General features: G+C 43.0%; 2 protein-coding genes across 2 annotated transcripts in view; one reads left to right on the top strand and one right to left on the bottom strand.

The window, feature by feature from the left end:
• mettl23 (methyltransferase 23, arginine) overlaps window positions 1-2,628 on the bottom strand; it is a 9,187-nt gene extending 6,559 nt beyond the window's left edge. Inside the window, exons 1-2 of the mRNA XM_062438152.1 lie at window positions 2,425-2,628; window positions 910-1,014 (exon numbers count right to left, since the gene is read on the bottom strand). Coding sequence (XP_062294136.1) covers window positions 910-1,014; window positions 2,425-2,508 — 189 coding nt within the window. The 5' untranslated portion in view covers window positions 2,509-2,628. The remainder of the gene's footprint in view (window positions 1-909; window positions 1,015-2,424) is intronic.
• A 199-nt stretch (window positions 2,629-2,827) lies between these two features.
• Window positions 2,828-16,879, top strand: jmjd6 (jumonji domain containing 6, arginine demethylase and lysine hydroxylase). Its single transcript, XM_062438139.1, has 6 exons — window positions 2,828-3,188; window positions 5,538-5,926; window positions 6,629-6,915; window positions 12,117-12,252; window positions 13,433-13,571; window positions 16,484-16,879. The coding sequence occupies exons 1-6, from the start codon at window positions 3,060-3,062 to the stop codon at window positions 16,616-16,618; spliced, it is 1,215 nt and encodes a 404-aa protein (XP_062294123.1). The 5' UTR covers window positions 2,828-3,059; the 3' UTR covers window positions 16,619-16,879.
• Window positions 16,880-17,500: the final 621 nt, after the last annotated feature.

Raw genomic sequence — 17,500 nt, 5'->3', positions numbered from 1 at the left:
TATGTCTGTATGTATGTATGTCTGTATGTATGTATGTATGTATGTATGTATGTATGTATGTATGTCTGTATGTATGTATGTATGTATGTATGTATGTATGTCTGTATGTATGTCTGTATGTATGTATGTATGTATGTCTGTCTGTATGTATGTATGTATGTATGTATGTATGTATGTATGTCTGTATGTATGTATGTATGTATGTATGTATGTATGTATGTCTGTATGTATGTATGTATGTATGTATGTATGTATGTATGTATGTCTGTATGTATGTATGTATGTATGTATGTCTGTATGTATGTATGTATGTATGTATGTATGGATGTCTGTATGTATGTCTGTATGTCTGTATGTATGTATGTCTGTATGTATGTATGTCTGTATGTATGTATGTATGTATGTATGTATGTATGTATGTATGTATGTATGTCTGTATGTATGTATGTATGTCTGTATGTATGTATGTATGTATGTATGTATGTATGTATGTATGTATGTATGTCTGTATGTATGTATGTATGTATGTATGTATGTATGTATGTATGTCTGTATGTATGTATGTATGTATGTATGTATGTCTGTCTGTATGTATGTCTGTATGTATGTCTGTATGTATGTATGTATGTATGTATGTATGTATGTCTGTATGTCTGTATGTATGTCTGTATGTATGTATGTATGTATGTATGTCTGTATGTATGTATGTATGTATGTATGTATGTATGTATGTATGTCTGTATGTCTGTATGTATGTATGTATGTATGTATGTATGTATGTATGTATGTATGTATGTATGTATGTCTGTATGAATGGATGGATGACAACTCGCTGCAAAACAAATCTAACTACGGGTCTGAATAAAGTAACCTCCATCTTATCTTGTCCCATAATCAGACCCGTCTCACCTCCAGCACCGTCTTGTCTCTCAGCTCCTCTCGGCGGCTCCACAGGTACTGGGCCAGCACCACTGCACAGGGCCACACATACATACCGTACTGTGGGTCCAGAACCTGAGGGAAACAAAACATCACATGCAACTATTTAAGGATCACATCATTAATGAGCGAGTTGGACTGTTCAAGATACAAGTTGGCGTCTTTTAAAAACCAGCATATATATACAATCTAGGGATGCTCCATACTGGCTTTTCTGCCAATATCCGATATTCCGATATTTGCAGGCTTTTTACACCAAAACTGTTAACAACACTTACTTACTGGTAACAACATAACATATCTCCTATTGTGGAATTAACACTTTATGCCTCAATGTATTGTGATGCTCCACTGGATGCAAACATAAATGCAACATGGCTTTCCACATGTAAACACTGTCTGTGCAAAATAAGAGAACAACTTCAACTTAAGTTATGGAAAAAAGTGCCAACATGGCCTCAAACAACACAACAGCTAGTTTGACTTCTTCACAAATGGTAGACTATATCAAAACAAGGAAGATGCATATCTATCTCATTAATTTCAGCTGCACAAAAATAAAAAAAAGATGCATTTTTATTCAATGTATGTACACTGTGGGTCACATTTAGGGAGAAGTCCGGCTAAAAGAAATATAAAAACGGGTCAAAAAGACGAGCATGTAGTACAGTTTGAAGTACTTGTACTTTACTGTAGTACAGTTTGAAGTACTTGTACTTTACTGTAGTACAGTTTGAAGTACTTGTACTTTACTGTAGTACAGTTTGAGGTACTTGTACTTGACTGTAGTACAGTTTGAAGTACTTGTACTTTACTGTAGTACAGTTTGAAGTACTTGTACTTTACTGTAGTACAGTTTGAGGTACTTGTACTTTACTGTAGTACAGTTTGAGGTACTTGTACTTTACTGTAGTATTTCCATGTGATGCTACTTTCTACATCTCAGAGGGAAATATTGTACTTTCTACTCCACTACATTTATTTGACAGCTTTAGTTACTTTTCAGATGCAGATTTGACACAATGGATAATATAACAAGCTTTATAAATACAACACATTGTTAAAGATGAAACCAGACAGCAGTGTGTAGTCGGCTCACATCTCAGATGTCTATGAGTTGTTAACAGCTCCACGATGATAATATTTTTAATGTATGTATTCTATCTTGTTTGTGCTGCGTGTTTTTCTAATGGACTTTGAACTAAACTGAACTAAATATAGTTCAAATGAACATATTCATGTACTAGGTGTATGCCGAATAGTAGAAAGGACTCAAACGTATCGTATTAAGTCTCTATTTGTTTGTTCTATAATGAATATACCATTTAAATACCCATGATTAACTTAAATCTCTATATTTTAATGGTAATTTGGTGCTATGGCAGGACAAGGAAGCTAGAGAGCTAATGTGTATGCTCCACGCACATATATTACAAACTACTTGACACGCATGATAATAATATAAACATAAATACTTAAACAAACCTCAGGTATGGAGACAGAAAGTGTATTTTCTTTTTCTTCAAAGGTGAAAACTTTGGTTGTTTCGACTCCGCTGTGATCCATCATGCTCGTTAATTAAGCAAATAAATCTCTTTCTAATGTTCTGACTATTCTTCTTCTCCTGAAAATCATATTAAACTGTTATTTTTATTGATATTTATGTTTTTATCCTATCAGTATCGACCACGCGTTTCCTCCCCACGCTGTTCTAACGCGTAGCACCAAAACACAAGAGTGACAAGCTCACAGCCAATCACATCCACGCGTTGAGCCTGGCGGGAAGGCTCATACTAGATTTCAACCAATCACGGCTTTCCTCTTGAGGTCGCCGCAGCCAATGAGCTTTTCTCTCTCTGCATGCCAGGGGGCGGGCTCTGTGGAGTTGCAGAAAGCATTGTGTCGCCGGCTAACAAACTAGCCGCCGCTGCTGCTGCTGGCTGTCAAACTGCTTCTAACACGCAGGGTTTAAAAGTGACACTGACATTTTGTTGGCACCGACCTGAAAACGTGTTTTAAACATCAGCTGACTTGTGTGTTTGTTGATTTGTCCCGTGGTTGCGGGTAAAGTGGCAGCTAGCCTCGGGTTAGCCGTTAGCCGTGAGATCAGTGAGGAGGAAATGAACCACAAGAGTAAGAAGAGGATTAAAGAGGCGAAGCGGAGCGCCAGGCCCGAGCTGAAAGATTCACTAGACTGGATAAAACACGATTATCACGAGACTTTCGACCTGTCGCATCACACCGTGAAGGTAACTAATGTAGCATCCTGAGCTAAGCTAACAGCAGCTAGCAGCAGCTAACAGCCGTGCAGGTTGTCACGTAGACACAGAAACATGAAGAGCTGATGATAGGAGAACAAGTACAACACTGCAGTACAGTTAGAGGTACTTGTACTTTACTGCAGTACAGTTTGAGGTACTTGTACTTTACTGCAGTACAGTTTGAGGTACTTGTACAATACTGTAGTACAGTCTGAGGTACTTGTACTTTACTGCAGTACAGTTTGAGGTACTTGTACTTTACTGCAGTACAGTTTGAGGTACTTGTACTTTACTGCAGTACAGTTTGAGGTACTTGTACTTTACTGCAGTACAGTTTGAGGTACTTGTACTTTACTGCAGTACAGTTTGAGGTACTTGTACTTTAGTGTAGTACAGTTTGAGGTACTTGTACTTTAGTGTAGTACAGTTTGAGGTACTTGTACTTTAGTGTAGTACAGTTTGAGGTACTTGTACTTTACTGTAGTACAGTTTGAGGTACTTTACTGTAGTACAGTTTGAGGTACTTGTACTTTAGTGTAGTACAGTTTGAGGTACTTGTACTTTAGTGTAGTACAGTTTGAGGTACTTGTACTTTACTGTAGTACAGTTTGAGGTACTTGTACTTTACTGTAGTATTTCCATGTGATGCTACTTTCTACATCTCAGAGGGAAATATTGTACTTTCTACTCCACTACATTTATTTGACAGCTTTAGTTACTTTTCAGATGCAGATTTGACACAATGGATAATATAACAAGCTTTATAAATACAACACATTGTTAAAGATGAAACCAGACAGCAGTGTGTAGTCGGCTCACATTTCAGATGTCTATGAGTTGTTAACAGCTCCACCAAATACTGATTTTTCCCTCTAAACTTCTCACATGCTTTCATTTCAATAAATGTTCAAATGATCCAATATTTCAGCAAAAATCAAAGATTAGAGAAAAAGTCCAAAAACTGAAAACACATTTGTGTATCAGAACTTAGTTTTTTCTTCTTTCCTCTCCCATTAATCATCTCACCACCCCTCACATTTATCTGCTGACCCTTTGGAGGGGCCCCACCCCTAGGTTGGGAACCACTGGACTAAACTAGCTAACTGTATATAAAGTAGTGTAAACTAGCTCCACCTCCAGCAGCTACAACAGTAACATGCTGCTCTAACACTGATGCTTCACTATTAATAATCTAATGATGTCATAATAATAATATATCAGTCAGAGGACCAAACCACTACTTTACTGTAATACTGCATACTACATCACTATAATACTGCAGTACTTTACTGTAATACTGCATACTACATCACTATAATACTGCAGTACTTTTACTGTAATACTGCATACTACATCACTATAATACTGCAGTACTTTTACTGTAATACTGCATACTACATCACTATAATACTGCAGTACTTTACTGTAATACTGCATACTACATCACTCATAATACTGCAGTACTTTACTGTAATACTGCATACTACATCACTCATAATACTGCAGTACTTTTACTGTAATACTGAATACTACATCACTCATAATACTGCAGTACTTTTACTGTAATACTGCATACTACATCACTCATAATACTGCAGTACTTTTACTGTAATACTGCATACTACATCACTATAATACTGCAGTATTTTTACTGTAATACTGCATACTACATCACTCATAATACTGCAGTACTTTACTGTAATACTGCATACTACATCGCTCATAATACTGCAGTACTTTACTGTAATACTGCATACTACATCACTCATAATACTGCAGTACTTTACTGTAATACTGCATACTACATCACTCATAATAATGCAGTACTTTACTGTAATACTGCATACTACATCGCTATAATACTGCAGTACTTTTACTATAATACTGCATACTACATCACTCATAATACTGCAGTACTTTTACTGTAATACTGCATACTACATCGCTCATAATACTGCAGTACTTTACTGTAATACTGCATACTACATCACTCATAATACTGCAGTACTTTTACTATAATACTGCATACTACATCACTCATAATACTGCAGTACTTTTACTGTAATACTGCATACTACATCGCTCATAATACTGCAGTACTTTACTGTAATACTGCATACTACATCACTCATAATACTGCAGTACTTTTACTATAATACTGCATACTACATCACTCATAATACTGCAGTACTTTTACTGTAATACTTATAAGTGTATTGTGAATTGTCCCTATTTAATAAATAAATAAAATAATATATAATTGTTGGTTGCAGGACAGATGCGTGTGAGTCAGTATAATAATCCTCTGATTGTCTGTACTGATATTTGCTGTTTCAGGACAGCGTTGAGCGTATTGACTCCCTTCATGTCAGTCCTGAAGAGTTCATCCGGCGCTTCGAGCGGCCTTACAAGCCCGTCGTCCTGCTCAGCTGCCAGGACACTTGGCCCGGACGCGAGAAATGGACTGTGGAGCGCCTAAAACGCAAATACCGCAACCAGAAGTTCAAGTGCGGGGAGGACAACGACGGCTACTCGGTGAAGATGAAGATGAAGTACTACGTGGAATACCTGGAGTCCACCAGGGACGACAGCCCGCTCTACATCTTCGACAGCAGCTACGGTGAACACGCCAAACGCCGCAAGCTGCTGGAGGACTACCAGGTGCCGCTGTTCTTCAGAGACGACCTGTTCCAGTTTGCAGGAGAGAAGCGCAGACCGCCGTACAGGTGGGACCTTTCTCTGAAGCTTTACGGATTTCCTTTGTTTTGTTTTTGTGTAAATTACATTTTCCAAACGTACTAAAAACGAGCTTAAACAAACCCCAGACCCGTCCCAATACCTCCCTCCAAAAATAGATTAAAAACGAAGATCTTATGAAATTAGTTATTCCTGATTGAGGTACTTTACTGTAGTACAGTTTGAGGTACTTGTACTTTACTGTAGTATAGTTTGAGGTACTTGTACTTTACTGTAGTACAGTTTGAGGTACTTGTACTTTACTGCAGTACAGTTTGAGGTACTTGTACTTTACTGTAGTACAGTTTGAGGTACTTGTACTTTACTGCAGTACAGTTTGAGGTACTTGTACTTTACTGCAGTACAGTTTGAGGTACTTGTACTTTACTGCAGTACAGTTTGAGGAAAGAAAGACAGATGGAAGGAAAAGAAGACAGGAAGGAAAGTGGGCCGGATTGGACTCCTCGGCGGGCCGGTTCTGGCCCACGGGCCTCATGTTTGACCCCCCTGCCTTTAAAACATCATTATTTTCCCTCCCTAAAGATCCTCATGTGTGAGGGCAGCAGCGTAAAATACTAAACTAAAGAAACTGTGAAAATACATCATTGTTCATCGAGGGAGGAGACTTTGAGTTGTTTTTCCATTACGAGGTTCCACAGGTTGTAATCAGCTCCCCCTGTTCTCCTCCTCAGGTGGTTCGTGATGGGTCCGGCTCGCTCCGGCACCGGCATCCACATCGACCCGCTGGGCACCAGCGCCTGGAACGCTCTGGTCCAGGGCCACAAGAGGTGGTGCCTGTTCCCCACCAACACCCCCCGCGAGCTCATCAAAGTGACCAGAGAGGACGGAGGCAACCAGCAGGACGAGGCTATCACCTGGTTCAATGTGGTGTATCCACGCACGCAGCAGCCCACCTGGCCCGCAGAGTTCAGACCACTGGAGATCCTGCAGAGACCCGGAGAGACGGTGTTTGTGCCTGGTCAGTGAAGCAGCAGCGTTTCCTCTAGAGTCCACTCACTGTTGGAGCTTTTCACCTACACAGTTCTAGCAATACTCGACTCTACTCATGTCCATCAGGGATAGTACCTGGTACCCGGTACTTTTTTAGTACCTGCTCTGCCGAGGTTCCAAGCGAGCCGAGCCTATACTAAATGTGACGTCAACATACTGCCGGCCACTGATAGGTCAGAGAGTCGCTGGAAGAGTCATGAGCCGTCCCACACAAGAATCAAACCCGGCATTTTTAAATACCAACAACAGCGTTACAGAGATTAGTTTCTCTTCTCTTGCTTTGTGTGAGACAGAAAGCCTCATACAGCAGCAAGTACACCATCGCCTCCATGTCCTCCATTGTTTATGTGTTTCTGTCGCATATTTAACGAAGTCACAGCAGTTTGGTGCAACCGTTGCTATGACGATAGTGCTGGGCGCTATGACCGAAAATGTATATGACGGTATTTTTTTTCCCGGGTTTCTCCCGTATTTTAGACTCATCTCCCACGGCTCTCCCGTTGTGTCTTTTCTCCCGTAATTTACAGCCCCAACTTTGTTTGTTAATGATAGTAAGAAGCGCACAATAACAAAGGTTTTATTTTGAAAGCTTAGACAGGAAGCCGCCGCAGCTCTGTTAGCTTGACAGAAGATGAAACACACGGCGAAATGTTTTTAACTGTAAATAAAAGTGCACATTTTCCAGCCTGCGTCAGACGATGCTGAGTTTGCTGACTAATTATTATAAACCAGGATGTGTTGTGTGAACTATCGTCATCTTAACCCGCTCGGCAGGCGCACATCTTCTGCTGTTTGCTGAGCGGCAGGAAGCGCAAGACTGAAAAGAGTCCCGTCTGAAACAGTGTCGCGCAGCGCAGCGTTCCCAACGTTGTGGAATGAAATACACCGGTATGGCGGTACATTAAAAAGTCTTATCATAACGAAAATATACACCGGTATTCGGTGTGAACCGGTATACCGCCAAGCACTATATGACAACCCCGCCCACGTTGAGGAGGAACTACAGTAATAGAAAAGGTTCCTGGTACCAAACCGAGCCGAGTAGAGCTAGAACTGTAGAGTGGAAAAGCTCCATTTATACTGTCGATTGAGTCGAGTCGGCTCTTTACCAGGAAGGCACCGATTAGGGGAAACTTTGGGGTCGATTATCAGAAATGTGACGATACACTGAGCTCACGAGAACGAGACGAGATTTAAAATATTTTTCAAGAAAAGTGAAATTTATGAGTAGAAAAATAGTTTTTATTTGACTGAAATTCACAAAACGTAAAATTCTGCAAAGTTTTAACTAATCATCTTTTAATGAAATGTTAGTGTGAATTATCATATGCAGCATGCAGCACTGTTATACGACGCGACACATTAACTCACATTTTCTTTTGCCTCTAAATCAGCAGAAGAATTTGTTGAGTTGATGCTTTGTTTCCTTTTATGATTTGCTGTGTGAATATGAGGACGTCAGCGTGTTGCTTTCATTAGTTTCCCTTATAGAGTGAACACAGTTTAATCATCAGCTGACACTGGTCCTTCTATGGAGACTCAGCTCAGCGCCTTTTAGTTTCCATATTTTATCTCCTGGGCAATAAAACCATCCGTCAATAGAGCCGTCATCCATAGCAATAAGGAAACTATCTGACAGTTAGTGAATAAGACGCAGACGGTCATCAAAGCACAGTGAATATGCAAAGTGAACCTGGCTCATAAGCAGCCTTTTCATATCCGCCGTTAATCATTGAACAGGCTCGTTGTTCTGTCGCTGCGTCTGTTTGATCAGTCGATCGGTCGAGGACGGAGTTTCCTCAAAGCTGTTGATGCTCAGAGACTCTGTGAGCAGCCAGAAAACAGCACAGGAAGCGAGCCGAGCCGATACTAAAATGTGATGTCATCAGACTGCCGGCCGCTGATTGGTCAGAGAGTCACTGGAAGAGTCATGAGCAAGTAAAGATGGAAAAAAGGAAAATAAGACAGGAAGGACAGAAGGAAGGAAGGAAAAGAAGACAGGAAGGAAAGAAGGAAGGAAGGAAGGAAGGAAGGAAGGAAAGAAAAGAACGCAGGAAGGACAGAGGGAAGGAAGGAAGGAAAGAAAAGACAGTAAGGACAGAGGGAAGGAAGGAAGGAAAGAAGGAAAAGAAGACAAGAAGGACAGAGGGAAGGAAGGAAGGAAGGAAAGATGGAAAGAAAAGAAGACAGGAAGGAAAGATGGAAGGAAGGAAGGAAGGAAAGATGGAAGGAGAGAAAAGAAGACTGTAAGGACAGAAGGAAGGAAGGAAAGATGGAAGAAAGGAAGGAAGGAAAGAAAAGAAGACAGGAAGGACAGAAGGAAGGAAGGAAGGAAAGATGGAAGAAAGGAAGGAAGGACAGACAAACAGAAGGAAAGAAGGAAGGAAGGAAAGAAAAGAAGACAGGAAGGAAGGAAGGAAGGAAGGAATGAAAAGAAGACAGGAAGGAAGGAAAGATGGAAGGAAGGAAGGAATGAAAAGAAGACAGGAAGGAAAGATGGAAGGAGGAAGAGAAGACAAAAAGGAAACTGGGCCGACGTCCCACACAAGAATCAAACCCGGCATTTTTAAATACCAACAACAGCGTTACAGAGATTAGTTTCTCTTCTCTTGCTTTGTGTGAGACAGAAAGCCTCATACAGCAGCAAGTACACCATCGCCTCCATGGCCTCCATTGGTTATGTGTTTGCGTTGCTATGACGACCCCGCTCACGTTGAGGAGGAACTACAGTAATGGAAAAGGTTCCTGGTACCAAACCGAGCCGAGTCGAGTCGAGTCGAGTAGAGCTAGAACTGTTTAGTGGAAAAGCTCCATTATTCAATTCACTTCACTTCACCTTTATTGTCATTGCACAGCAGACAGGTGTATGTAGAGACAGACAGGTGTATATAGAGACAGACAGGTGTATGTAGAGACAGACAGGTGTATGCAGAGACAGACAGGTGTATGTAGAGACAGACAGGTGTATGTAGAGACAGACAGGTGTATATAGAGACAGACAGGTGTACATAGAGACAGACAGGTGTATGTAGAGACAGACAGGTGTACATAGAGACAGACAGGTGTATGTAGAGACAGACAGGTGTACGTAGAGACAGAGACGGACAGGTGTATGTAGAGACAGACAGGTGTACGTAGAGACAGACAGGTGTACATAGAGACAGACAGGTGTACGTAGAGACAGACAGGTGTACATAGAGACAGACAGGTGTATATAGAGACAGACATGTGTACGTAGAGACAGACAGGTGTATATAGAGACAGACAGGTGTATATAGAGACAGACAGATGTATGTAGAGACAGACAGGTATATGTAGAGACGGACAGGTGTATGTAGAGACAGACAGGTGTATGTAGAGACAGACAGGTGTATATAGAGACAGACAGGTGTATGTAGAGACGGACAGGTGTATGTAGAGACAGACAGGTGTATATAGAGACAGACAGGTGTATGTAGAGACAGACAGGTGTACGTAGAGACAGACAGGTGTATGTAGAGACAGACAGGTGTATGTAGAGACAGACAGGTGTATGTAGAGACAGAGACGGACAGGTGTATATAGAGACAGACAGGTGTATGTAGAGACAGAGACAGACAGGTGTATATAGAGACAGACAGGTGTATGTAGAGACAGACAGGTGTATGTAGAGACGGACAGGTGTATGTAGAGACAGACAGGTGTATGTAGAGACAGAGACGGACAGGTGTATATAGAGACAGACAGGTGTATGTAGAGACAGAGACAGACAGGTGTATATAGAGACAGACAGGTGTACGTAGAGACAGACAGGTGTACGTAGAGACAGACAGGTGTACGTAGAGACAGACAGGTGTATATAGAGACAGACAGGTGTATGTAGAGACAGACAGGTGTACGTAGAGACAGACAGGTGTACGTAGAGACAGACAGGTGTATATAGAGACAGACAGGTGTACGTAGAGACAGACAGGTGTACGTAGAGACAGAGACAGACAGGTGTATATAGAGACAGACAGGTGTATATAGAGACAGACAGGTGTACGTAGAGATAGACAGGTGTACGTAGAGACAGAGACAGACAGGTGTACGTAGAGACAGACAGGTGTACGTAGAGACAGACAGGTGTACGTAGAGACAGACAGGTGTATCAACATGATGTGACCTGGATTCATATAATACCAGCAGTGCTGATTAAACCCTCAGCTGCAGGGTTTAGACTTTACCTGTCTGTCTGTCTGTCTGTCTGTCTGTCTGTCTGTCTGTCTGTCTGTCTGTCTGTCTGTCTGTCTCTCTGTCTGTCTGTCTGACTGACTGTCTGTCTGTCTGTCTGTCTCTCACTGTCTGTCTCACTCTCTCACTGTCTGTCTGTCTCACTCACTGTCTGTCTATCTGTCTGTCTGTCTGTCTGTCTGTCTGTCTGTCTCACTCACTGTCTGTCTATCTGTCTGCCTGCCTGTCTGTCTGTCTGTCTGTCTGTCTGTCTGTCTGTCTCTCTCACTGTCTGTCTCACTCTCTCACTGTCTGTCTGTCTCACTCACTGTCTGTCTATCTGTCTGTCTGTCTGTCTGTCTGTCTGTCTGTCTCACTCACTGTCTGTCTATCTGTCTGTCTGTCTGTCTGTCTGTCTGTCTGTCTCACTCACTGTCTATCTGTCTGTCTGTCTATCTGTCTCTCTCACTGTCTGTCTGCCTGTCTCTCTGTCTGTCTGTCTGTCTCTCTCACTGTCTCTCTGTCTGTCTGTCTATCTGTCTCTCTCACTGTCTGTCTGCCTGTCTCTCTGTCTGTCTGTCTGTCTCTCTCACTGTCTCTCTGTCTGTCTGTCTGTCTCTCTCACTGTCTGTCTGTCTGTCTGTCTCACTCACTGTCTATCTGTCTGACTGTCTCACTTTCTGTCTCTCTCACTGTCTGTCTGTCTGTCTCTCTCTCTGTCTGTCTGTCTCACTCACTGTCTGTCTGTCTATCTGTCTCTCTCTCTGTCTGTCTGTCTATCTGTCTCACTCTCTGTCTGTCTGTCTGTTAGATAGATGCACAGCAAACAGAGACAACGTGTAAATAAATAACATATTCTGACATTTTATTGATCAGATAACCGATCAATGAATGTGTGAACTGAGGGTTAGAGGTCCAGATGAAAGGACCATGATGGTGTTTCTCTGGTGTTAATGGTAACTAGCTGTGTGTCCGCAGGCGGATGGTGGCACGTTGTCCTCAACATGGACACGACAATCGCCGTCACTCAGAACTTCGCCAGCAGCACCAACTTCCCCATCGTGTGGCACAAAACCGTCCGAGGCCGACCCAAACTCTCCAGGAAGTGGTACCGGTACGTTCTTCACCTGAACCAAGATCAGCTCGCAGATAGACTCCAGTTTTATACGGAGAAATTAAAAATGAACGTTCTGTCGTTAGATGGAAAGAAGGAGGGGAGGAAGGAAGTAAGTAGAGAAGGAAAGGAGGAAGGAAGGAGGGACAGTAGGAAGGAATGAAGGAAGGGAGAGGATGAAGGAGGGACAGGAGGAAGGAAGGGATGAAGGAAAGAAGGAGAGGATGAAGGAGGGACAGAAGGAAGGGAAAGGAGAAAGGAGGGACAGGAGGAAGGAAAGGAGGAAGGAGGGACAGGAGGAAAGAAAGGAGGGACAGAAGGAAGGACGGGAGGAAAAGAGGAAGGAAGTAAGGAGAGAAGGAAGGGAGGAAGGAAGGGAAGAAGAGGAAGGAAGGGAAAGGAGGGACAGGAGGAAGGAAGGACGGGAGGAAAAGAGGAAGGAGGGACAGGAGGAAGGAAGGAAAGAAGGAAGGGAGGAAGGAAAGGAGGGACAGGAGGAAGGCAGGAAAAGAGGAAGGAAGTAAGTAGAGAAGGAAGGGAGGAAGGAAAGGAGGAAGGAAGGAAAGAAGGAAAGGAGGAAGGAAGGACAGGAGGAAGGAAGGGAGGAAAGAAAGAAGGAAGGAAGGAAAGGAGTAAGGAGGGAGGGATGGAGGAAAAGAGGAAGTAAGTAAGGAAGGGAGGAAGGAGAGGAAGGAAGTGAGGAAAGGAGTATGGAAGGAGGAGGGAGGAGGGGAGAATGAAGGAAAAATTAAAGAAAGAGGAAGGAAGGAAGTAAGGAGAGTTAAAAGAGATGAGGTCAATTTGACCTGGGAGGACGACAGGAGGGTTAAAATGTTTGTTACCATTTTTTACCAAAAGTCAAATGGTGTAACCACAAAAGAATGATACATTACATATTTTATCACCTACAGTGTATTTAAGTGGACTAATAATGACCTGTGTGTGTGTGTGTGTGTGTGTGTGTGTGTGTGTGTCTTTGTGTGTGTGTGTGTGTGTGTGTGTGTGTGTGTGTGTGTCTGTGTGTGTCTGTGTGTGTCTGTGTGTGTCTGTGTGTGTCTGTGTGTGTGTGTGTGTGTGTCTGTGTGTGTCTGTGTGTGTCTGTGTGTGTCTGTGTGTGTCTGTGTGTGTGTGTGTGTGTGTCTGTGTGTGTCTGTGTGTGTCTGTGTGTGTGTGTGTTCAGTATCTTGAAGCAGGAGAGACCTGATATGGCCGCTCTTGCAGACAAAGTAGACCTGCAGGAATCAACGGGCATCGCATCGGACAGCTCCAGTGACTCTTCATCGTCGTCATCCTCCAGCTCGTCTGACTCCGACTCTGATGTACGTACACACACACACACACACACACACACACACACACACACGGATCTGGTGATTTTGGGCTAAGGCTATCTCCTGAAGAGTACAGTTAGATCAGGTCTTCCACGGCTTCTCTGCAGAATAAAACACTTTTTTTTTTTTTTTTTTTTCTTGCAAACTCAGAATATGAACCCCTCCCCTCCCCCTCCTCCATGTCAGTATTATTATTTTACTGGGGGGGGGGGGGGGGGGAGAGATGCAGCACAGTATTGCGATATTTTGCGTGTCAATACTGTATCGATACATCTGTGTGTTTTGTTAAATAAACTGCAAATGAAAATGTAAGTTTTTGGTGCCAGAATAATATAATCAGTTGCTTCTTCCGTCCACTAGAGGGCTCCAGTTAGTGTTCTGGTCAGGTGACAGTCAGCGTGCAGGAGGACGTTTCCCTTTTTCCAGCCCCTTAACTGTAACGCTCTGTCGTATGTAAGCGATGAAGCGAAGCAGCAGTTTTACAACATGATCTGAAGTTGTTGCACTGATCCAGAGAAGATGTGTTTCCTCTCTGCAGCGTGTCAGTCAGTCAGCGTGCAGCAGGAAGTTTTCATTTGCAGTTAAAAAAAAAAAGGTCATGAAGTGCAATATATATCGCCTCTCTAAACTACGCAAAAAGCTGCTGACATGTGAGTTCTGTGGGAAATGTGCGCGTGCAGTACTCATGTCTGACAGCACGATGCAGCAGCGTGGTGAAGCAGTTTCAACCAATCATTGTAGAGTAGCGGAGAATAACGAGATATCTGCCAAGATAGTGGCAGATGAGGAAAAGACAGGGAGGGACAGGGCAGCAGATCTGCCAAAAAGAAGAGGGTCCATGGCCGTGCTTCCGACCCTCTAAAGTCCCATCATGCATTTTGCACAGTGTGTTATTATGATGGATATAAGCCACCAGAGAGCTGCAGGTAATATATAAATTAGTCCCGGTGATGTTGCTTATGTGCTCTAAGCCAATTTAATTATTACATTCTTGGAAATAAAAACACCTATTGCAATATACAAAATTAATTATTAGCATTTGAATTTAAATACATATTAAAATAATTGTAATTAAATAAGTATTGAAATGATTCAATGCAAGTTAACTAAGCACAGCTAAGGCACTGTGTGCAAAGCAATGGAGTTGCAAAAGTCTGAGAAAAGAGCTGCATGACACGAGTGGTACTCAAAATATTTAGCCACGGTTGGCAGGTCGGCACATTGCGTATTTAAAATATGTTATCGTGGAGCCTCGTTAGCACTAATGCTGCCATGTGTAAGAGATGAAGAGAAGCAGCAGTTTTACAGACGCAGTGAAGCTTCATTAACCCTCCTGTTGTCCTCCCGGGTCAAATTGACCCCATCTCTTTTGACTGTTCCTTCCTTCCTTCCTTCCTTCCTTCCTTCCTCCCTCTTTCTTTAATTTTTCCTTCGTTCTTCCCCTCCTTCCCTCTTTCTTTGCTCCCTCCTCCTTCCATACTTCTTTCCTCACTTCCTTCCATCCTTCCTTCCTTCCTCCCTCCCTCCCTCCTTACTCCTTTCCTTCCTCCCTTCCTTCCTTCCTTCCTTCCTTCCTCCTTTCCTTCCTTCCTTCCTCCTTTCCTTCCTCCCTTCCTTCTCTCCTTACTTCCTTCCTCTTTCCTTCTTCCCTCCTTTCTTTCTCTCCTTACTTCCTTCATTCCTTTCCTCCTTACTCCCTTCCTTCCTTCCTTTCCTCCCTCCCTCCCTCCTTACTCCTTTCCTTCCTTCCTTCCTTCCTTGACCTGAGGACAACAGGAGGGTTAAGAAACAACATCAACTTTTTGGGTTTTTGTTGCACTGATCCAGAGAAGATGTGTTTCCTCTCTGCAGCGTGTTGCATGTAAAGTTCTGCTGAGTGTGAACTCTGTTTCAATCCCTCTCGGCTTATTTTAAATCCCCCCCCCCCCCCCCCCCCCCCTCCTGTCAGGATCACACCTGTCAGTCTGGAGTCAGCGCTGCCAACAGGTGCTCACATGTGACCCATATCGTCATGTCTGTAACGTTATCCGCTCTTCTTCTTCTTCTGCTTCTCCTTCCTTCTTCCTCCCTTCCTCACTTCCTTCCTTTCCTTCCTCTTTTCCTCCCTCCCTCTCTTCTTACTCCTTTCCTTCCTTCTTTCTTCCCTTCCTTCTTTCCCCACTTCCTTCCTTCCTCCCTTCCATCCTTCCTTCCTCCCTTCCATCCTTCCTTCCTCCCTCCCTCCCTCCTTTCCTTCCTTCTTCCTCCCTTCATTCCTCCTTCCCTTCCTTTCCCTTCTTCTTCCTCCCTCCCTCCTTTCCTGTCTTCTTCCTCCCTTCCTCCTTTCCTTCCATCCTTCCTTCTTCCTCCCTCCCTCCTCCCTCCCTCCCTCCTTTCCTTCCTTCTTCCTCCCTTCCTTCCTTCTTCCTCCCTCCCTCCCTCCCTCCTTTCTCCCTCCCTCCTTTCCTTCCTTCTTCCTCCTTCCTTCCTTCCTCCTTTCCTTTCCCTCCTTCTTCCTCCCTCCCTCCTTTCCTTCCTTCCTCTCTTCCTTCCTTCCTCCCTCCCTCCCTCCCTTCCTCCCTCCCTCCTTTCCTTCCTTCCTCTCTTCCTTCCTTCCTCCCTCCTTTCCTTCCTTCTTCCTCCCTCCTTTCCTTCCTTCCTCCCTCCCTCCCTTCCTTCTTCCTCCCTTCTTTCCTTCCTTCTTTCCTCCCTTCCTTCCTTGACAGGAGGACAACAGGAGGCTTAAAGTCTTTTATTTGCAGGACCAATAGAAAGTGTGAATAAAACATTTAATTAAGAAGCAGCTCAGTGTTTCCTTCCATGGTGTAAATAATCGTGACACAGCTAGTGACAATAAAAAGCTTCTTCTCTCATCATCATCATCATCATCATCATCTTCTTCTTCTTCTTCTCCTCTGCAGGCCGAGTCGGGCTCCGAGGGCGACGCCATGTCTCACCGCAGGAAGAAGAGACGCACCTGCAGCACGACGGCCAACGGAGACGCTCGCAGCAACCAGGACGACTGCGTCAGCAAAGAGAGGAGCTCGTCACGGTGACCCTCGGCGGTTCCTCCTCCTCTTCCTCCTCTTCCTCCTCTTCCTCCTCATGAACACACCTGCGTCTCCCAGCTGCTGCTAGGCCTCGTGTAGGTTTAAAACGCCACCAAACCCCCTCTGTGTCTGTAGAGGAGGACGAGATCCGCCACCACTGTGCTTTTCAACAACAATCAGTGTGTGTGTGTGTGTGTGTGTGTGTGTGTGTGTGTGTGTGTGTGTGTGTGTGTGTGTGTGTGTGTGTGTGTGTGTGTGTGTGTGTGTGTGTGTAGCGTTTGACAGGACGGACCGCTCCAGGTTTTCGGGAGGCTTTAAAAGGAGAAGAAAAAAAACCTCTTGTGCTTTTTAACTGTAAGATGTTTGTTGAGAAAGAAAGAAAGAAAGAAAGAAAGAAAGAAAAAGAAGAAAGAAAGATAAAGGAGGAAGAAGAGAAAGAAAGAAAGGAGGAAGAAAGAAAGAACTCCTTTATCTTTCTTTCTTTCTCCTCTTTCTTTCTTTCTTTCTTTCTCCTTTATCTTTCTTTCTTTCTCCTCTTTCTTTCTTTCTTTCTTTCTCCTTTATCTTTCTTTCTTTCTCCTCTTTCTTTCTTTCTTTCTTTCTCCTTTATCTTTCTTTCTTTCTCCTTTATCTTTCTTTCTTTCTCCTCTTCAGTGAATCAGGTTATTAATCTATTTCAGGAGAAACGGTTAAGGATCAGTGTCCTAAAAATATTCAGTTTACTGTCAAAAAAAGAAAACTGTAAATATTCAGAGAGTTAAAACGGTTTATTGATCTTTAACTGCAACTAATCCATCAATCGTTTGTCTTCTTGGTAAAACAGATTCCTTCAGATAAGATATTAAAATTATTTCAATCTGAGATAAAAAAAATAAAAATAAATTAAAA

This window comes from Scomber scombrus, chromosome 18 (genome assembly GCF_963691925.1).
Source record: "Scomber scombrus chromosome 18, fScoSco1.1, whole genome shotgun sequence".
Classification (NCBI taxonomy): domain Eukaryota; kingdom Metazoa; phylum Chordata; class Actinopteri; order Scombriformes; family Scombridae; genus Scomber; species Scomber scombrus.
Note: the sequence above shows the minus strand (reverse complement) of the source record. Positions and strands in the feature narration are given on the sequence as shown.